The sequence below is a fragment of the Fusarium falciforme genome, chromosome 3 (genome assembly GCF_026873545.1).
Source record: "Fusarium falciforme chromosome 3, complete sequence".
Classification (NCBI taxonomy): Eukaryota; Fungi; Ascomycota; class Sordariomycetes; order Hypocreales; family Nectriaceae; genus Fusarium; species Fusarium falciforme.
This window is the reverse complement of record NC_070546.1, coordinates 4,354,497-4,375,929: the sequence shown is the minus strand read 5'-3', so window position 1 is coordinate 4,375,929 and position 21,433 is coordinate 4,354,497. Positions and strand designations below refer to the sequence as shown.

The 21,433-nt window shown below is 50.7% G+C and overlaps 6 protein-coding genes across 6 annotated transcripts; 3 read left to right on the top strand and 3 right to left on the bottom strand.

Annotated features, from left to right (window-relative positions):
- Positions 1 to 4,291: 4,291 nt before the first annotated feature.
- Positions 4,292 to 6,157, top strand: NCS54_00458900 (HET domain-containing protein; the record flags this gene model as incomplete). Its single annotated transcript, XM_053150119.1, has 1 exon — positions 4,292 to 6,157. One exon carries the CDS (start codon positions 4,292 to 4,294, stop codon positions 6,155 to 6,157), a length of 1,866 nt encoding a protein of 621 aa, XP_053006094.1.
- A 316-nt stretch (positions 6,158 to 6,473) lies between these two features.
- Positions 6,474 to 7,892, bottom strand: NCS54_00458800 (Hypothetical protein; the record flags this gene model as incomplete). Its single annotated transcript, XM_053150118.1, has 4 exons — positions 6,474 to 6,513; positions 6,605 to 7,492; positions 7,568 to 7,623; positions 7,770 to 7,892. 4 exons carry the CDS (start codon positions 7,890 to 7,892, stop codon positions 6,474 to 6,476), a joined length of 1,107 nt encoding a protein of 368 aa, XP_053006093.1.
- Positions 7,893 to 9,389: 1,497 nt separating this feature from the next.
- On the bottom strand, positions 9,390 to 10,421 carry NCS54_00458700 (Hypothetical protein; the record flags this gene model as incomplete). The annotated part of the gene is made up of 3 exons (XM_053150117.1): positions 9,390 to 9,769; positions 9,815 to 9,942; positions 10,003 to 10,421. 3 exons carry the CDS (start codon positions 10,419 to 10,421, stop codon positions 9,390 to 9,392), a joined length of 927 nt encoding a protein of 308 aa, XP_053006092.1.
- Positions 10,422 to 10,839: 418 nt separating this feature from the next.
- Positions 10,840 to 13,049, bottom strand: NCS54_00458600 (Lysophospholipase; the record flags this gene model as incomplete). The annotated part of the gene is made up of 5 exons (XM_053150116.1): positions 10,840 to 11,438; positions 11,486 to 11,624; positions 11,670 to 12,471; positions 12,522 to 12,844; positions 12,885 to 13,049. The coding sequence occupies 5 exons, from the start codon at positions 13,047 to 13,049 to the stop codon at positions 10,840 to 10,842; spliced, it is 2,028 nt and encodes a 675-aa protein (XP_053006091.1).
- A 2,258-nt stretch (positions 13,050 to 15,307) lies between these two features.
- On the top strand, positions 15,308 to 15,759 carry NCS54_00458500 (Hypothetical protein; the record flags this gene model as incomplete). The annotated part of the gene is made up of 2 exons (XM_053150115.1): positions 15,308 to 15,404; positions 15,572 to 15,759. The coding sequence occupies 2 exons, from the start codon at positions 15,308 to 15,310 to the stop codon at positions 15,757 to 15,759; spliced, it is 285 nt and encodes a 94-aa protein (XP_053006090.1).
- Positions 15,760 to 18,726: 2,967 nt separating this feature from the next.
- On the top strand, positions 18,727 to 19,626 carry NCS54_00458400 (Beta-lactamase; the record flags this gene model as incomplete). Its single annotated transcript, XM_053150114.1, has 1 exon — positions 18,727 to 19,626. The coding sequence occupies one exon, from the start codon at positions 18,727 to 18,729 to the stop codon at positions 19,624 to 19,626; it is 900 nt and encodes a 299-aa protein (XP_053006089.1).
- Positions 19,627 to 21,433: the final 1,807 nt, after the last annotated feature.

Genomic DNA, 21,433 nt, shown 5'->3' with positions numbered 1-21,433 from the left:
GACTAACACGTTGACTCGGTGCATTCAAAACGCCACCGCACTGCCCCCCACTCTGTGGAAATTTGTAGATGAAAAATGGCTAACTACAAGCTGAAAAGATTGCACTTTGATAAGCTTTTCAGGCCCAGGCCTCGGTGGCTGGGCTTGGCCCACGATGTCACAGGTTCTCACTGGTCAGTTACGCCCATCCGGATACTGGGCGACACACATTTCAGCTCAGCGGTGAAGCCTGAGACCCATCAGAGAGCGGTCAGCAGTTATTTCAACCCCCAAGTCTCTGTAATAAGAAATCAGGCTGGCGCCTATGAGTCGGAGGCCTCGGGGTGTCGCGTTGTTGCACGAGATAGTCTATTGTCCCTCTTGAGGGACGCCTGCCTACCGTTACGTTCTGCTCGAGTTGTATGCCACTGGCCAGAGGCTGGGCTATCCTCCCGTTGACGGAATGGTGAAAGTCTCATAAGAGCCTCCCTCTCCGTCGTCCATGGTTATTCATGCTCCTTTCCACCACAGACAGCAGAACACGCCGCAAGATGCCGCCGTTGCTCCGACAACTTCTTTCTCCGTCCATGTCGATACGACTCGTGTTTCTCAGTCTTTTGCAGTTACGCTGGGCTCAAATACCCAACAGTGACATGGGGCAATACCCAAGCGGTGTTGTAACGCTGATTGCTGCCAGTTGGATGTTCTTTAGGAACAGCACATCCACTCTGTATGGCATGCTTCCTCAATACTGGCTGATACCTGGTCTTCAGACGGCGAGGAAACAGTTCCGTGATGGCTTCGGGCACGTGGAATATTGCCAGAAGAACTGTTACCACCGGGACCAAACCGACATCATCGACCAGGCTAAGAAGCTCCGGCAGGAGTTCGCCGACAGAGGTATCGAGCTAGATCTTTACAGCAAGGAGATTGTCGAGTCAGGATGTTAGAGCTTTTCCACCTTGGTTCACGCAAGTGACGAAGATGTTCGACAGGGGAGCCAACTGTTCCTCAACAGTCAAGATCAAACGGAACAAGAGTGGCTAAGGCGCTTCCGGGACTGGGAAAGAGATGTGAATTCCGCGGCAAAGAGGTTCTGGGTTTCCGGCGGCGTCTCAACTATCTCCGACCTTTTAGATCACCACGTTGCCATCAAAACTTTCGATGTAATCAACGTCAGAGTCGGAAGTCGACGAAGAACGATGAACCTCAGAAACGTAAAATGCCTTCTTAATCATTCTGTTGCTGCAGCTGCAGCTCGAGATGCCAAACGATGCATCGTATTCGAAGCCATACTTATCTCGATCTGGGCCGGCGTTGCTTCAATCAATGACCAAACTACGACGACTACACACAACAATTCTGCAACGCAATGGGCCAAACCAATCCTTGTATCAGCTTCCACCCCGAAACTACAAGCGGTTACACCACCAGTAGGCTGAAGACTAGCCTATGAGCCTATTGAGGCCCACGGTCTATGGGTTTACATGGTTTCAATGACCGCTGCTCGCGTCGCAATCAGTGCTGCTACAACTATTGGTAGCTCAGGCAGTCTATGGCTTGCTGTGTTCGCGGGCTTGTACCTGACCAACCCTTCTGCCGCCAGCTCCTTTGGCCGGGAGAAGGACGATGCTCGCGCCGACTGCGGTATAATAAGCGGAGAAGGTTTCTATGTGAACTTTAGGCGGGAGACGATGCCTACGCACGTCAACTTGCATGAAAGACTGGAGAGCGTGTCTATCGCGCTCTCGGTGGTCTTTTCCATCGTCGCCAGGCTTTTGAAACTACGGCTAAGGACTCTCCTCGACTACGGCGATTGGGTCCCTTCTGCGCCATGGCAAATGGCTCCAGGCATTCTCCTTTCCATATGGGGCAGTTTGATCTATGCCGCTGAACTGATTGGAAACCTGGACAGGAAGTCACCTGAATCGAGGGACCCGGTGTTTATTTAGTACAAGACCTTTATCCTTGTTTCTTCTGTTGCTTGTGTCTGCCTGGGCTTGGCGAGTGTGACGGCTGCATACAATGGTTCCCTGCTTTCGACAAGTTTGAGATGGACAACGTATGGAGTTGCCGAGTTTCGCAGTTGGCACGTCTGTATTTGCTACTTTCAGATTGACAAGGTAGACGGGTCGGACATGTGGTTTGCCTCTACCCCGACTTTGCCTGCGACGTGGGGAGCGGTACTTTTAGCGGTGGCATCTGACTTGGGAGTCATTATTATAGAGTAGTTTTACCAGGGAAGACTTGTTGCCATTTCCTTACTTGCCATACATGAGGTGTTTGGTATCTTTTCATAGAGCGGTGGTTCGAGCTTATTTACAGGCCGATATCCAGGTCAGCGTCCCGTGAGCTTCCGTGTGCCACGTTGTTGTTATTTTGACGTTTGAGGCGTCTCTAGGTTGAACTCATTGGAAGACACAACACCTGCATTTTGAATCAGCCTATTGATACTTGAGCCTTCGGTCAAAAAACCTGGCAATTGCGTCAACGACAGAGCTATCCTGTTCGTGTTAACCTTACGTCCTTATCCAACATAGCTTCCAAAGATTGAAAACTTTATCTTGGAATACAAGACTGCCTAAAGTCAAGATGTAAACATAATTTAACTTGAACGTAAACGTGCATAGCGGCATTACCTACAGTAGCTGCCGGGGCAAGCTTGAGAGTGAGGCAAAATAGCTATATATGAGCGACCAGCGCCCTTGAGGGCCCTTTGACCTTTCCTCCCCTTTAGAAACCAGTCCAAACACACGCCAAAGTTTTGCTCAAACACGCCGCCACCTTCAAATCCAACGCGTCTTCTAACTACATTCTTCGACAGAATAGCAACGATGGCTCCCACTCAAGCATCCATCCACTCCTCGGAGAGTACGCACCTTCAGAGATGCTCGCTCAGGGTTCCAAATGAACTGATAGATATCATTTTCATGTATCTCGATGGACCCACGCAGGTTTGCTTTGCGTTGACCTGTCGAACTCTTTACAGCAACTAGTTTCGCAAAACCGATCCCTTCTACCGGCGCAAAGGGGATTGGTACTGGAACAAGGCTCTGCTATGCCAGTTGGAGAAGGACAGCCCCGACCATTACTGTTGTATTCAATGCGCCAAGCTTCACCGATGGGATGTGCCTTCGAAGGAAGATGGGTCAGGCTGGAAGCAGTGGAAAGGGTATCTCGGCCTTCATACTACTCGGGACGGGGAAGATGATTCTTTCGAGTTCCCAGTGGGCGAAGATCATTGCCTCACGTACCATGCCGTGAGGGTCGTTATGAACCGCCATCTTTACGGGTCTCGACATGGGATATCACTGGAAGCGCTCAAATTGGATACCCACAAACTGTGCCAGGAGCCTGATACGTCGGTTGATATGGCCGTCCGTCCACGGATAATCGATAACGAATTATTTCTCTCCGTCCGCTACAAGATACTGCACCCTCAAGGCGACACCTAAAACCTGGAAAGGTTCACCAACCAAGCTAGGTGGCGTGTGTGCCGACATCTACAGATTGGGAAGCATTGGACCAGAGGTAACTGTTGGTACGAGCGCCAAATCCTTTTCCTGTCACGTCGTGTCCCGGAGCTCGAGAGAGTATGCTGGCCTCAACAGGACTGTGCTAGCGGATTTGGAAACGTCAGGTCCTGTCAAGTCTGCATGACAGATTATCAAGTCAAGATCAGCCGGAAATACGACGGACAAGAGAAGAAAGGTTGGTCTATCGAGATTGTCGTGTGGCACCAACTCGGGAATGGTCGCGATCCTCACGATGAAGCGCGTTGGTTTAATTTGGCGCACGAGGGATACTGTGGTCCAATTCGAGACGGCATGCCTGGAATTACGCGACCAGGGATTGTGCGACACAGGTGGAGCAAAGGTGACAGAACTTTGCTTGATGTCGAAGGAGAGTTTGTGGAAGGCTTGGAATGTCTTCCAGAGGGACTTGGAATGGATCAAGAAGGAAACGTAGTCTTGGAAGACTGAAGACTTGGTGGCGTGGGAGTTGACCTTGCTGTGCACGACGTGGCCGCTCTGATTGTTAGAACTCCTATATAATGTAAGCATAATCATATCCATATTTGATTCCAGGCTTGAGCTTCATCCAAGTTGGCGTTCAGCTCTGAATGGGGAACCTAGAATCCAGGCTGGGACACACTACGCCCCTGCAAGGTCACAGATCTGGGACGGCATCCAATAGCGCTCATGCTCGGCTTGCATCTTCTTAAGCACGTGGTGAGGGGTTCGGATGAATAGAAATATTTACCTGAAACAAGCCTGCGAGTTATTTTCCACGACAACTCCAAGCGTGCAACATGTCGGCCAAAGGGTTTCGCTACGTTCCGCTTGGCTCCCAACCTGGCGGGTTCCGTCTTCTCACACTCTTACCGGGCAGCCCAGATACGCTACTGCATTGTCAATTGTCCAACTCTAATCTCACCACCCGCCCCATCTACGACGCGCTATCCTACGTCTGGGGTAAGCCCTCGAATCCCAATGACTCGACCAATGTCCTAGTTCTCGATGGACATCACTTCCCGGCTACGGCGAACCTCGTTTCAGCCTTGCGACACCTGCGTCCACCTGTCGGAGCGCACCCAATCACCCTGTGGGTAGATGCCGTGTGCATCAATCAGGAAGATCTGAATGAGCGAAGCCAGCAAGTTTCGATGATGCGGGATATCTACGCATCAGCGGAAAGAGTTGTGATATGGATTGGAGAGGAAGGTGATGGTAGCAATGCCGTGTTTGATGCGCTGCCAGTGATTGTTGGGCCAGACGGGCAACACGGCACTGAAAGGTTGAGCCTGATGCGTGAATGCAGCAGCTTCTTCATTAGCGTCGCGGATCGCCGTCCATGGTTCTCACGCACTTGGATTCTTCAAGAGCTAGCCATGGCCAAGCAAGATCCCTTGGTGGTTTGTGGATGGAAGTCTGCGCCATGGTCGCTATTCGTCAAAGGATGGGTCGCTATTGCGAGAGAAGCATTCCCGGAATTGGGCATTGTCCGCGAAAGAGCGCCAAAGCGAGAAGGAGGTGCCGGTAACAGCCCCGACACCGATGGCGACTTTCAGATGGTTGCATTGATGAAGCTTGATGTCTTGAATGAACTCAGGGAGGAGGCCATGCGGACACAGGGCGGGGAGAGTCTGAGGAAACTACTGATGATTTCGAGGACTTCAGAAGCTACTGACCCAAGAGACAGGATCTATGGACTTCTTGGAATGCTCAAAACGGATGGTCTTGGCACGACCATCCCCGTTGACTACCATAAACCGACCGCGGCAGTTTATTCAGATGCCATGGCACACATCTTCTCTCAAGGAGAAGGCCCGTTCTTCCTGTCAGGAGTATGGCTTCCAGGAGTTTCTGCTGCCGCTCCTCGCATTGACTCGCTTCCACCAACAGTGGATCAACCAAGCCTCCCATCTTGGGTTCCCGATTTCTCGCGCCAGATGGCCGGCAAGGCAACACAGACAAGCGGCATTCACTTCCATCCCCCAGCAGGAATCGGTGCCTCTGGGGCTGGAGCGGATTGCAACAACGGAAAGAGGTTGGACGATGAAAAGACATTGCAGGTTGAGGGACTCTTTGTCGACACAATCGATGAAGTCATCTCTTTGGGCACGTCTCTCGATTCATGCATCCAGAAACTACCTGCTCTAGAGGCTGTGGTGTCCGAAGCCAGGCAACGACCCTGTCAGCTTAACCCCACGATCGCACCATTTATAGAGCAGTTCAAGAGAAAGGAGCCGCTATGGAAAATCTTGGTCTCGAACAAGCGCCTGAAGTCTGGCTACGATTCCGCCCCTTCGTCTTACGAGAACATGTATCTGAGCCTCCTTAACCGAAATGCCACGAAAGCCGACCCAAGCAACAACAACCAGCAAAATGAGTATGAGCTGTGCTTGAAGCAAGGCATCGGCAAGCGATCTCTCTTCGTCTCTAAGAGCGGGTTTGTAGGCACTTGTGTGACGGAAAGTTGTGTGGGAGACACTGTTGCCGTTATTTTTGGATCACCGGTGCCTTTCATCTTGCGCCTCGTACCCGGGTCAGAGACGGGAAGAAAAACTTATTCGCTCGTTGGCGGTTCATATGTCGGCGGTATTATGAGTGGTGAGATGGTAGACGAACTTTACTGCGAGGATTTGATGGATTCTACAACGTTTTTTATTCAATAGAGCCTAGAATTTATATTCACCGGCGATTTGCTTCCCGCTTGAAACATTGGATCTACTCTGCTATTTCTAGTTAAAGTGGGAGAACTCACGCTTGGATACCGATGCAAGCACGACGCGAATCGACGTAACAACATCCTCTTATCTCTAGATAATGTGGTATACTAGCGGTATAATACTCGTCCATATAACATACCCCGTCTCATCATCATATGACCTCAGTGCCGCACAGTATCGATACCTTTTGTACAAGACAGACTCGATAATATCGCTAGCCGGAGGCAGGAGAATAAACACCTTGCGTGGGGCTTCGACAGCCTTAGGACGCCGCGTCCGGTTTCCTGGCATAGACGTTGGGCCTGCCTTGCATGTTAGTCATAGCTCAGAACGCAAAGACAACCGAAAGGGAGAGGAAGAAAAGAAGCAAGAAACGAAAGCAGCATTACTTACACAATATAGTATGGCCTGATCTTGGGATTCCGCATGGCTTTCCGCATCCTTGCTACGAATAGCTGGATCTCAACATATTCCCACCCCATGATCTCCTTCAGCATGAACAGCGCAAAGCCCTCTAAACTCTCATCTAGGAAGGCAAGGTTGTATAAGCCGATCTGCTTTAGCTTAGGGTCGCTGCTCCACCCGCCGATGGGTACCTGGTTGTTTTTCTCGTGAATGTCGACGAAGCCAGCCTCCTCCATATGTTTACGCATGGTTCCCTCCAAGCCAATGCGCGCCGTCTTGCCCATGCGGTCCGTCGCCTCGAAGAACACCTTGGCCCACTGCTTGAAGATGTGATCCGGGTCGTTCTTCACCGCGGGGATGTCGCTGTACAGCGTGATATTGAACTCGCAGTCCTCGATCCACCCGCCCGGTAGTAGCACCCTGTATGCCTGTCGGTACAGCTCAGTCCAGTCGCCGATGCTGCCGTACAGTCCGCGGATGTGTACAAGATCGAAGGTTTCCGGGGCGTAGGTCCACTCAAGCTGCGCGTCGTCGATGTGGAACTTGCAATTCGGTGGCACCCAGGCGGGCTGGATGGGGCTGATGTCGGTGCCAATGACCTCGGCCGACGGGTAGGCATCGGCCACATCTATGGCCCAGATGCCCGTGCCCGTACCCACGTCCAGAATCTTGGACGGATTTGCGCCAATGGGTGCCTCGAACAGTTTGTCGCCCTTGAGCATCGTTACGAAGTGGTGCGCTATATCCAGGCCCTCATTCTGTTTGTCGTCATTGGGCCCCCAGTATTCGGTTGTCTTGGACGTCTGGAATGTCCGACCGTGGATGTTGCGATAGTCGAGAATGCTCTCTGAGAGGGAGGCGGTGGAGGAGATGAAGCTGTAAACGGTGAGAAAATACTCCCGGGTTTGGGCGCGAACATGTAAACTGGTCGTTAAGTCTACCTCCACTTACGTCTCGTTATCCCCAATAGAAACACCTTCGTCATCGTCCTCGTCCCCGTCCTCGTTCTAGACGATATTATTTGTCAACACGGAGTCCACTCACGCAATCCGCCCATACCAGACAACTTCCCCTGCGGAGAAGGCAGAGAAAAAAAGAGACAAAACAAGAGAAAGGTCCAAGGTTGGAAACGGCACGGGAACGAACCACATACAAAAGGAATCTGCGTGCCACCTGTTTCTAGTGACTGCTCATTACCCTCCGCCGGTTGAGGTGACCCGGTTGGCGACCGGGCCTTGGGACTGTTCTGGCTTTTCGGGCTTTTCGGGCTAGACATGGCTGCCTGTGCTCTGCCACGTGATGCAGAATTCTCACTGTCGTCGGTGCGGCTATAGACCACTAAGTAGCCTAGGGCAGTTCAGACTCGAACCAGCAAATAGTCCAAGTTTTCAGGCTGAACTGTATGGGGTAAATTGCGGAAGAGAGAATTAAATACGTTGTTGCGGTGAGGATGTGGAACCACAACCAAGCAACGGGCGCCATGGGAACAACCCCTTCGCTTAGAGCATCGGCCCTGCAAGCGACGAATGAGGACGAGCCACGGCGCGGCAGCGCAGGCCGATGTAGCGATGTGATGGCAGGCCTAATCCTGGCATAAATGGCCATTATTGGTTGGGCATCGACAACCAACATTGTCATGAACCAACAAGGAGTGAGATTCAGCGCTGCTGATTGGCTTGCCGAGCCAGGGTTGACAATGAGAAGTTAACCCCGGCAGTTGTCCCCTCTTTCACAGCTGCAGGGTGGTGGGTGGTACTGTAATCTCGGGGCGGTTTGGTAAACCGGCGGCGGAGGTGCGGCCTGGTACTGGATAAGAGGAAGGTCTCCGTCGCGGGCTGGATGGAATGTATGTTACAAGAGCAACGAAAAGCAATCAACCAGGATATCCCTCACTGGGCTGCGCTTCGTCCTTGTTGCCGCCGATGCCCAAACTCTCAAACTCCTTGGTGATTTTCTTGAACGAATACCACCAAAAGATGGTGGCGAGAATGAGCCAATAGTTAGGTCGTTGATGATGGCATGGCGACAACGCGCATGAGCAAGCGGTTCTCGTATGATAGTCAGCGTAGGAGAACCTGCAGGCCATGCATGATTGGGTGATGTTGCCCTCCGATAGGTCATGGGTAGGTGGCAGCTTGAAGCCCAAAATAGGCGACCTGCATGCGGGGGATGCCTCACGTGTAGCGACGCTTTTAATGCCAACTACAGGAGCAACCACATACTATGTAGTATGCTTTCGTGATGGAGAGCACACAAGACAACGTGACCTTCTCAAACCAGACAAGTTTTCTCATTCATCGAGGTTCCCGCAGCCATACCCCTCGTGGGAAGCAGCCACCAGGCGGCCCGCTCTGCCGCACCTCAATCTTCGTTGTTTGGTAAACTGATAGAGGGACTCGCCATTAGATTGGTGTCTTGTAGCCGGGATCTTGCTCCTGCATATCTGACAGGAACAGGTGGAGATTCTCCCCGCCTCCACCACTCCGCCAACCAAAGCGTACGTCATATCCTGTCTTCAAAGACTACAGACCCGGTCCGGAGTGAATGAAGGGCATTTTGGAAATGGTTTTATTCCCTGTTCCTGGTAAGAATAAACCTTGTCACCTCTGACGGTTTGATTAACGATGATCAGAAGTCTTCGATCACGAATATAGCAATTATTCACCCTACTTATTCTGAATCTTGGGCACTCAATCGCGCCAGAGACGGTGCTGTAGATCGTATTGGGCCTAAAAATGGCCGCATATTCCTATGCGAAGTTGGGGCGAGGGCGCTATTGACTCGCAAAGTACAGTCCACATGTTGAAGATCTTGTAGTTCGCAGGTGGATATTGTGGTTCGCGTCGGCTAGAAAGAGGGATACAAGATCATCCACGGTCGATTCGACCTCGCCACCATATTCATCGAGGCCGTCAACGATGAGGTAAACCTGTGTAAAGATTTTGCACATGGCGTAGAGGGTTTGGACAAGTCCCGGAGTAGTTGGCAACTCGCGAATATGGTTTGATTGTAACTCGTCGTGGTACTCCTCGAGAATCCCATACGTTGTCTCGGCTTGTAAGGCAAGCTGGGAGCATAGAGAGGAGAGGATGTTGATAGCCTTGAATGTGAGAGGGTCTCTATATGTGCAGTTGAAATAGCTAACGGCAGTACCTGGGTTGGTCTGAGTGCGCTACAGGCATTCGTCAACAATAGCACCTGCAATGACCGACTTGCCTCCTCCAGGAATACCGCTGCACCAGATTCTCGCCTTTGGAGTAGAATACCAGTCCTCGAAATCGCTGCTCTCTGTAAGCCAGAGACCCGTCATAGGATGCCGCAGAGTTCTATTCTTCTCAAGCTCTACTCGAGCATCAACCTTGTTGAAGGCCTTGAGAACCTCTCACCTCTTCCTGTCCAAGGAGATCTTGGTCTCGATATCGAGGATATTTTTCACATTGTGCTGAAGATCCTTGATGTTTTCGCCGGTGGCCTCTTGCTGAGATCGACAGAGGTTCAATTTGCTGATCGAATCCGCTGCCAGAGCGATGTTGATGGTTTGCTTGTGACGGCTCACCGAGGTCAAGATTTCCTTGGTTTCACTAGAGGAGAAGGGCCATTTCAGGCGACTCTGCAGCTTCTGCCTTCTGGACTGTGTTTCAAGGGCAGGTAGCTTTTCCTCAAGTAGCCTCAAAAGCTGGCGACATTCGTGCAGATGGTATGGCTTGGGCGCATTGGCGTTTTGCGGAGCAGGGTCTGTTTCCAGGCTGAAGGCGACGAGGGATAGGTTATGCAGGACACAAGAGAGGTCCTTGAGTTTGTTCATCAAATGTTGGACCTCTTTAGGCACTCCTTTGACTTGCCTATTAATTGAATCCCAAAACAAGGCTGTCTGATTCTCAATGCCTGCAAGTCAGCTCCGCCACTGCAGTACTGCAGATACGGGCTCGTAGAGCGAATCATTTCTCAGCCTTAACCGCCACAATGCACCAAATGCCTCAGCGCATTGGACGAGGCAGACAACTGTGCTGTTGGTGGCGGCTAGGGGCTGACCGGTCAAGCGCACAGCACGAGCTCAGCCCGAGCTCCGACAGCCTCAGCCATTACTCAGCGGCGGCTCAGCTTAGAGCAGCAGGAGCTCAGCTCTGGAAATGGAAATGGATTTTGGTACGCTTGAGTTTCGTCTCCGACTTCCTTGGTATTATTACTTCAGATCCCCCGGTCACCAAGCTAGTTTAAAACCCCTACATGAGCAGAGCAGCCATCAGAAAGACAGACAAAGACACCCCAACAAAGCTTCCCATGACCCTGGAGCCCGCAGAATCATCATCCTTGCCGTTAGTACTGTTCACCGATCCCGCAGACCATTCCGTCTTGTTCCACTCCTCATACGTCAAACTGGAATTCAACCGCGGCCTCAAGTCAAAATCAGCAGCTGTGGCCTCCCTGGAACTTGTCGTGCCGTTCCAGCAATGTCTATCAAAACACTCCTGACACTGAGGAGGCAGCTTCGTGTTTGTGCGTTGAAGCGCTCCCTTAATGGCGGCACAAGCAAGACAAGCCGGCCAGTCGGGGTCAACCGTGCCATTTCCATACGTGGCAATCTGGAACGCATTGTCAAAGGCAATGTCGAGTTGCTCGTCTGTGAATTGATCCAGGGTGTAGGAGTAGTTGGTGTAGCCCGTCCATGGAGCGTTGGGGAGGTAGAGAAGGAGTGGCGTGTCTTTGGTAGCGTTGCAGCCAAAGAAGGTTGGCTGTTTGGTGAGGTTCAAGGCGACCATGGTGTTGACGTCTGGGATGTCGGGGAAGGGGATATTTCCCTCCTTTGCGGAAAGGGCCGTGTCTACAAACAGTCAATATCGGCTCAACATGGAGAGATGAAAAACATACTAATCAAATTGGTTCCGTTGACCCAATCGTTGACGATGGAGTCCGATGAAGCTTCGTACACAATAATCAGATCAAGCTTGCGGTCAGGGATGATCAGAGGTCGAAGGGGGTTGGTCTCTCCTGTGAGACTGCCATCCACCTAATACAGTCAGCAGTGCTTCGCAAATACTGGAGAAAAACATACGAGAAGCAGCTCTGAGACACCCTTCATATCATTGTTGTAATCCTCAAATGGATTGGGGAACGTAGACCACAACGATTCGTTGAATGTGAGATCAAAGTACTCAGCCGTCTCATTGACCAGTTGAACAAGCGGATTGTCGTACTGACCCTCAGGAATAGGGACATCATTGATATCCTTATTCACCGTCTGCCTCTCTTGCAACCCTCTCTTTGCAAAAACCGGGATGTCGTAAAACGTATCAATAAACCAAGCAGTAAACGCATTGGCTGTCGTCCCCTGCATGAGGGTAAGCTTGTCGAATCCCTGAACGCACTCACTCGAGTTTTGCGCTTTGCCCTTAGACATGGCTGTTCCAAGCCACTCTGTTGGGATGAAGGCTTGGACTCTGCCTCCGAGCCAGCTTCCAAACTCGAATGGTGTGACTTCATAAGCCGTGAGGTTGAAGCCGTTTGTCTTGTTGAAGCCGGGGTACATGAGTTTGCCGATCTCGGGGGACTTGCCGGGGATGACTTCGGCGAGGGCCAAGATTGGCATGGGCGCATCTCCGAGATTGAATGCGGTGCCGTTGGCCGCAATGTCGGAGTAGTTACTGAAAAGTTGATCCTCTGGCAACCAGGTGCCCCAGAACTGTCCAAAGGTGTCGCCTACGGAGACGGGGAAACCAGCTTCGGCCTTGGCTCCAGTGTTTTCAAAGATTTCTTTGAGAAAGGCTTCCTGGTCTCCATTAGGTCCCGAAGCGTAGGCGGCTGAGAAGTTGGTGGCTTTTCGGAGAGCCTCCGTTGTGCTGAAATTATTTGCAGCACTATGGCATGGGGTTAGCATTCAGCGTCTGGAATGGACGTAGGATCATACAGCAACGAAACGGTCACGGTGCCACCTCCGCTTAGGCCCGTGATGTAAGATAAAAGCTGTGTCAGGCCTCCTGTGCGAGCCACGACGGCGGCGTCAGATCGAGCGTCGTACGCTTGCCAGATGCCCAGACCTCCAAGACCAGATTGGGTGCCGCCACCAGAGACCGAAAGACCAACAACGGGAACATTAGTTGGCTTGAGCTTCTTGATGAAACTGGACACGTCAAAGTTGGAAATATTGGCCAGTTTGAGGTAATCTTCCAGATTGGGGATCATCTGCTTTCCTCGTTGTTGTCTCCAGGCACTCTCTTCCTTCGAAAGACCCTAAGAACAATTAGCTTAGGAGCCCCAAAGAGGATCGTACATGGCACACATCTGAGGGATCGCGGATTTTCAAATTAGATGGACAATTTGTGTAAACGGGCGCATAGGGATCAGCATCAGCGCCACCCTGTTGTTCTTGTGCCTTAAAACCATTGCTGAGTAGGGCTGAAAGAAGCAGCAAGTTCTTTTGGGCTATCCAATGCATTGTATCGGTGTGTTCATGTATCCGTAGCCTTAAAAAATCAGTCTACGAGGAACAACAGCAAAAGAGAATGTTTCTCTGATTTCTGACAAGGGAACGGCTGCTTATTATCCCTGTTCACGAAACAAATGCCGATCAACCGATCTCCCTTGACGGGACTTGTCGTTGTGGAAACCTTCACCTCGGAAGTCTCCAAATCTGGAGCTACATGCCAGCCATTGACGTTGACGACCCCGGCCAACACTCCTGATTGGTTTTGAGGACCAAAATATCCGTAGGCAAGTGTCTGAAAAGACCCAAAGGAGAGAACAATCTCGGCAAAGAATGGGGGAAGATGGCCATGTCTCTAATGTGGCCCTTGACGAGGCGCCCTTGAAGGAATGCGCCGAAAGATTACCTCTTCCTTTACGCCCCATGGGTCTCAGTAGAGGCGACGACTATGCCACGAGATCTGGTTCTTTCGTGCGAATGAAGTACCCCTGATGAATGATGCAAAAGTGTTGCGCAAAGCCGTCGCCCCAGTCCCTGAAGAGGCTCTCAAAGCCCATTGTTGTGTGATGGGGCTGGGGGCAAGTTGTCTTCTGGGAGTCTCTACCGTCGTGGCTGAGCCCAGAAATCGATTGTCATATAGAGGCCCTTTCGCCCTCTGGACTGGCGGTGGGTGAGGGTACGAAGATCCGTCCACCGTGTTACCTGATGACAGAATCCCACCTGGTCATGGCTAGACAATGGAGGCACGTTAACAAAATATTCTTAGACACGGAATAGAGTTTCAGCACCTGGATCTGACAGGAAGCCGAAAAAGTGCGTCTCAATGGATGGTTTATGTGCATTAATTCGCTGACGCTACTTTCAGAGACGTCATTGTGGGAGCCATATGTACGGCACCCCCATGTAGACCACTAACTGACACTGCTTCCGCAACGGTGGATATCATTTGTACCAGATGATATACTCCCATGAAAAAGCTAAAGCTTAAGCTAATGGCAAGGAAGGGATTATACCTCCCCCACGTAAAACAGAAATCCGTTGCTGTTCGGCCTGTCATGACTTTGGGATCTGAGGGCAGTCCTTGACGTTCTTAAAAACGTCCTCACCCTGAGAGCCTCAGACCTGGATGAGCCATGGCTACTTACCCAAGGACCCCGTCGCTCTTTTATGGATAGATGGAGCTTGATTGGGTGGAAAAGATTGATTCTTCTAACTCAGAAAAACAGGATGATTTCCCCCAAACACCCCATTGAGTCCTTTCTCTTATTGTGACTGCGCTGCTCCAGCTCGGTGATACCAAGCGACCCATTACAGTCAGCTCATGTCAACAATCATCGCCATCGTCACTCTTCAGTCAGCGCTCATATTGAAAACAACTCTGTCAGAACTTCCGCTTCCGGGGTCGAGCCTGATAGGTGAGTATGGTGTTATGAGCCTCTTGGAAAGTCGGTGGTTGTCGAGACTATCCCTCTCCTAGACGTTCTTGTAATTGTTGCCCTAAGACCACCTTTGACACAGTTATACCCTCCAACAGTACTGAGAATAGAGGACGTATGCCGGACAATGAAACAAATAGGGGGAAATGTGCTGTGGTGTACGGAGCTCGGCACACGGGTAAAAGAAAACAGGGCCGGTCCTCAGATATAATTTCTATGGGGTGAGCAGCCTTGCAATATTTCACCTCGCGTGAACGGATCTCGTGGCTTGCATTGGCCGGCGAGAAAAGGTCATAGTGCGAGAGACTATTTGACGCTCCCGAGCTCTCGAGCGTCGAAAGCGCGCCAAGTCCCTGGGCTAGTTTGGATGTCGATCTCCTGACTGCTGACGGTCGCTCGCCTCGTCGCTAAAGCATTACTAGTTGCTGCTGATGCCTTGGTTTCATCTCAATCTCATTTTACTATATTCATAGTAAGAGGATTCTCGGAGTAGGTATGATTGGCTTAGATCCTTGTGTGCTACCTCTTGGTTGAATGTCCGCGCCCCCAGGAGACCTTCATCTCCAGATGTGATCTCCAACTAATCTCAAGAGCAGAAGAACATCACCTTGGCTTCTTATTATTGGGTCGATTTGTTGACGCCAAATCGGTAAATGGTAACAAACTCTACGTAAATACGGATGCATCCGCATTCGCTTGCTGCCTTGGTCGTTCTTCGTGCATCCTCCGTTATTGCGAATGAATCTCCAATAGTCACTCTTTTTCCTTGCCTCACTCCTAGTCACTCGCTACCAGAACATCTACTAAAGTCCCCATTTTACTCGAACAGACACAATGGTCCACTTCAAGCCCCTCTTCGTGGCCCTGGCCGCCGTCTCGACCGTCGTCGCCAGACCACCTTGCAGATCTGACACCACGGCGCCTACCTTGAGTACTACGACACCCGCCGCTGAAGGGACTAGCAGCACTGAAGCGTCTGCCATGAAACTTCTACCACTGCCGTTTCTACCACAACCGCCAACGATGACACTTCTACCACTGCTGCCCCTACCACCACAACCACGGAGCCTGATGTTTCCATCACATCTACCGCTCTAGAGACCACCACCTCAGCCCCTGCTCCCGTCTGTGGCATCACCGGTTACTTCGTCCCTGATCATGACCTGACCTACCTTTACTCCCCTGGAAACAAGCTTAGCGTCGAGGAGTGTCTCGAGGGGTGCGCTGCTTACAGCGGCTACGAGGTCATTGCTTTCTACTACACCGGCAGCAACTTCGGCCGTTGAGAATACTTCAAGAGGCCTCTCATTACCGATGGCCAATACACACAGTACAAGTGAAACGACGTCGGCTGCCTGGCTAACATCCAAGGCAAGTCGCTGGCAGAGTTAGATGCTGTTTCTGTCACGGAGGTTACGGCATGCTGTCCTGATCGCTATGTCGGGCTGAAGGGCGTCCAAAAATTTGTATTCGACCACGGCAACATCTTCATTAACATTGAATCTTAAGAGCTGCGACACTTATACGTGGCCATTTAATCCATAAATACATTCTCCGCATAATTCAGTGACATTAACAGACCCTCTACGTAGGCAAGATATGCAATAGATCACACATTCCATGGTGGAAACGGGATCCTGAGACGAAGCTCGAGCTACACGTGAAATAGTAGGCTTGGTCGCTTTTACGGCCCCTTTTGCTGGCCGGCTCAGCTTCAGCTCAGCTGCTCATCCGCACCCACTCAGTCCGCATCAGCTCTGCTCACCCCCTTTGGCTGAGCAGCAGCTATTTCTCTCTAAAGGCTATCTGCAGGTGTTTGCCGGGCATTAAAATACAGGCCGTTTTCTCCAAGGGCGGCAAGATACTTATTGTCGTCACGTGGTGTAGGAACATTTCCTGGGACCATCGGGAACTGCGTCCTGACCGATGACTGCATACTTTTCTTCAGCGCGTCACCGGACCAAGTTTCAGGACCTAGAAATATATTTGTACATGCCTTAACATGGTATATTAGATCCCAGTTTAATATCTGGTATAAGACATGGTGTTATAGACCAGAGTTTGGCATAGTATGTGGTGTGCGAGTATATTTATATCCTAGTACGTTCCATATCCTAGACTGATTTGGTCCAAAGAAAGCACCTCGGAAGGCCACGTTAGAACCCCAGTTCGACATCACCACGGGTGGTACCAAAGCCAACACCCTAAATAAAGCAGATAGAGCGGGAGCTATGCACTGAGCAATTGGCATGTCAAATACATATTTATTCTTAGGTCAATACGAAGTGTCAAAAATCTAAATTTAGTCTTTAGCTGCGTACGATCAAAAGAATGTAGGTATTGATCAGAGGTGAAAGCCCCGTACCCAGGGGGCCGACTAACGATAGGCTGCCCCATTATACTCCTATCCCCGAAAAGAAACGGGTTGAGCCTGGCGAGGTGTCACACCGCGGGAAAGGTAGCGTGCTACTAATTTTGGGGGAATTGACTCAGGAAGTGTGTCATTGGACGCGTGCTAATCATGGCTATGAGAGACCGGAACGTGGATACGTGGATATTCTAGGCTTTCTCCAGACGCCCGCAATGATACCCAGACTCGCGTGGGAATGTCTGAAGGCGCACTCCTATGGATACAGCTTTATAAGTATGAGCAGGCCTCCCTGCAGATCAATCGTACTGATTCAACCAATGTTCCTTCCTATGATCCCACAATGCAGCGATTTTTTATGCTATCTAGTCTACTCGGCCTTGGTAAGCAAGTCTTCTGGTCCACACCTAAGGTCGAATCTGATACATCCTTCTAGGTCGAGTGATGGCGTGTTCGCCTGGCTGGTACGGCACCGCACCATTTTGCGACGGAGAGTGCCCTCCCGGAACCCGCCAGACGAAAACCGATAACTGTGGTGGTGGCCATTGCTGCTGGAGCGGACACAAAGTCTACTGCGAATGCATTGGCGGCGATACTTGCGCGGCTTTCTGGAGCGGGACTGCGCCGTTTTGCGATCCGGAGGCGTGTCCGGCAGGGTGGCACGAGGCAGGGAGAAGTGACTGGGGCGACGGTGGCTACTGCGTCACAGGAAAGAAGATTCTCTGTGACTGCAACGGTGGAGGCGCTGGACCATGCTCTCCAAAGCCAGCAGATGTTCACTGCGCGGGCATCTTCTTGATCTGCGATAATGGCTGCTCGACCTTCGTCTGTGGAGGGTGCTTCGGGGTCGGTTAGCACCAAGGCTACGACAACTGATGTTGATTCAGCTGCAGATGTTTCAAGGTTTCCGTAAAACTGAGTAATGTTTAGTATTTAGTGAAGGTTTCGTTGAGAATAACACATCGCGAACATAATCTAACTAGTTTGAGTGAAGTCACTGTGAACCAAGACGCATCTCGAAAATACAATCCGTTAGATGACTCCTTAGGATAGCACCCCAGGGGAATTTGGTATGTGTGGCAGTATCCTGTTTCAGGAAAGTTTGCTATGAATAGTTCTCGTCCTAGTTCGGGGTCTTCAACTCATATTCAAACAAAGCTGCTATTTATAGCACAAGCCCAGGTGTTTTGGCCTAGACTAGGGGAAGATATCTGCACATCTACGAATCTAGGTCTAATATTAGTAGAATGCTCCATAAATAGTTCAAGATCACGACTCTCAATTTGTAGCCAAGCTGTAAGTCGCCACTGAGCACGTATACACTACGAGAAAGCTTTCAAGCGGACTAGTGGCTCAATCGTCTCTGTTGCAGAGATTCTATTTCAGGCTTCTAACCCAGTGAACGTAGAGAGACGAGTAGCACCTGTGTCTGTTTCTGAATCTCATTGGCAGATATTCTCGGCCCCTTTTCAGAAGACAGGCGTCTCTCGAACACAGCAGCGCGCCCGCTTGCTATCCTGCGAGTGCATGGAGGCCTAGAATAATGGAGGTGTCTATTTATAGCAGCCTTCTTCGAGACCTAAATATAGCCAGCCATGGTGGAGTTGTGTTGGCGATATCACTGCCTGGCGCTCCAGCATAAATAGAATGAAAAGATGCACAGGCGAGGAGTCTTATCCTTCGCTTTGTTTCTTTGTTCTAAATCGCCTAGGTTGGCATCTATCAATCGTTACTCTGAGCAGATTCCTTTATCATCTCCACTGAGAAAGGTGACGCAGAGCCAATCCAAGCGAGTCGTCATGCCAGATACTGACTGACAGCTGGCCAAGCCTCCAGTCCCTCATATTCATTGCAACCTCAACTATTAGAAACTGCGACTACCACAATGATCTCAGCTTTCCTATCTGCTGTCACTTGGGCTTTTGCCCTCATGGTTGTAACAGTCCCTCCCTCACAGGCCACCCCCATAGCATCAGACGACACTGGTGCACACCATTCTATCACTGCTCGAGCTGCTGCACCATGGCAAGCTAGACACAGAATGTCTTCTTCCACCTTCCAGGACACATTCGGCAAAATGTGCCACGACAAGTACCGTCTCACTTACGTGAGCGGCTACACTGTCGGCGGTGATCCGCGTTTCGCAGCGATCTGGGACCAAGATGCTACTTCGGATTGGGCTGCGAGGCATGGCATGACCGGTGCCGAATACCAGGGTCAGTTCGATGCTCTCGCTGGCAAGGGCTTCCGGCTCCGTCTTGTCAACGGATACACCGTTGCGGGAGACGCTCGTTATGCAGCCATCTGGGACAAGTCTGCGGGCGCCGTGCCGGTCGCTAGACATGGCTTGAGCTCCTCTGAATACCAGAAGATGTTTAATACCTTTTTTGCAAAGGGGTACCGGTTGAAGCATGTTAGCGGCTATGCGCAAGGCAATCAAGCGTTGTATGCGGCGTTGTGGGAGAAGTCGGCGACTAATACTACATGGGTTGCACATCATGGAATGACAACGTCTGCATATCAGAAGTTTTCGGATAAGTACGTGGGTCAGGGCTTCCGTCTTGTTCATGTCTGTGGTTATGTGGTCGATAATGTGGATTATTATGCCGCGATTTGGGATAAGTCGCCAAGTGGCCCTTGGGTTGCGAGACATCGGATGTCCTCAGCAGACTACCAAAATGAGTTCAACAAATGGGTTGGTAAGGGATATCGGTTGATGCTGGTAAGTGGGTATACATTGGATTCAGACCACGATATGTATGCTGCTCTTTGGATCAAAGAATAGTAAGAGTTTGGATAGTTTCAACGTACTCAAGGCGCAGTGTTTGCTCTTAACAGGACAATTTGAAGCCGAAATTTTTCGCTAAATCCAATTTGTAACGACCGATTTTTCTGGTTACTATGTTCTGCAGCATTGGGTCTTTGTAACACTGCCAGGTTGGCTCAGAACCAGCCGAGTTTAGAGAAGGAAGATAGAACTGCACATCCTTCGTTAAATCCCTTGAAGGACGGAAAGGAATTTGGCCTCTTTCCAGACGATCATGTGCAGGACTAGCAGCACTGGATGCTGAGAGGACATCTGCAGTCGATAGCTTCTACGACCTTGCCCTGAGGGACAGCTGTGGTCCTGGGACATTCACGGTCCTGGGATATTTGTGTCTTGAGACAGGTATTGTCCGGAATATTGGGCGCGAGCTTTCCCTGCATGCGTAGCTATTATCACTCGAGAATTGGCCTATAAGTTGACTGCGAACGCGATCTTGCTTAGCAGGAACCATGATTGAGCAGTCCTGCCTATGCAGACTATATCACGGGCAGCCTCGCACACGAGGTGCGCTACTTGGGCAGATCAGCCTGTCTATCGGCGCGTTAATTATCTCATCCGCCTGTTCAATGTCACTGTTTAGTCCTTAATGCATGCCTACATGATGGCCGTCCCTCTGATGATTTCTCCGACGACAGCCCTAGTGATAAAGCACCTCTGCAGCAAATTAACGCCGCCACTCGATCACATATTGTTGATTTCTTGGAGGTCATATTGGGTCTTGATGAAGATAAATTCATCTAGTTCCGGGAAAGAGCAGGGACTTAGGATTGAAGCGTCTATTCAGGTATCCAGGTGAAAAGGGGAATAGCTTGCCCACCCGAACATCACTGTCCGTGCCTAGATCCGGTCACAAAGCCAAATAAAAATCGCAGTTCAGAACCCAGTGGACGCGATGTATAATGACTTGTTGCTGAGGAGCTATCTTGGCCTTGATAGAACGGTAACGTTTAAAAGCTATACTGTGGCGGTTGGGTTCCCCGATCTAATAAACCTAGCCGTGCTGGGGGTTTATATTGGCAGAGAGATTGAGACGCTGTCCTGAGCATAGAGATGTCACGTCTGATGATATCTCAAACAGGTCATTGAGATAATTAAGTTGCGTTGATAGCTGGTGTAGCTAAGTATATGAGAAGGGATAATGAGTGACGCTATATGTGTGGTATTGGTCTTGGAGCATTAGGAGCGCCCTGGAGCGTTGAGAGCGTTGAGCGTCTCTCCGCTTGTGATTCGTTGTATGGGCTAGTATGAATGGGGAATTCCGCTCTGGCACACCAAAGGTGGGGCAAGAAAGTGATAGCAAGTGGAACAAGCCTTTGAAAGCAAGTGGGAGACTTGACAGCTTGAGCTCGGTTCAGTTCAGACTAATCTGCTAACATCAGTTGGGTTCATAGGGAAACATTAAACGGTGTGTAAAGAGTAGTAGTCGCCAGAGAGAAACGAATTGCCGTACTTGATGCGCTTTCAGACACGTACTTGACCTTGCGAGGTGTAGGTCGTGACGGAGTTACTGCGCCATGCTTGATGGAACGCCCAGGCCCTTTGTCCCCATCAGTTAACGGTGACCTGTATTTACGTGGGTTAGGATCAAAATACTGCGAGCACTGTTGAGTATTCTGATAGTTGATACGATGGAGTAACGCACCTTCACTGCACGGACTGCTGAAATGCCAACGGCATTTCCGACTCCACGTGGCTGATCATCGCCATGAACTGTTCGGCTCCTCAACCGCACGTGTCTGATGAAATGCATGGTTACATCGGATCT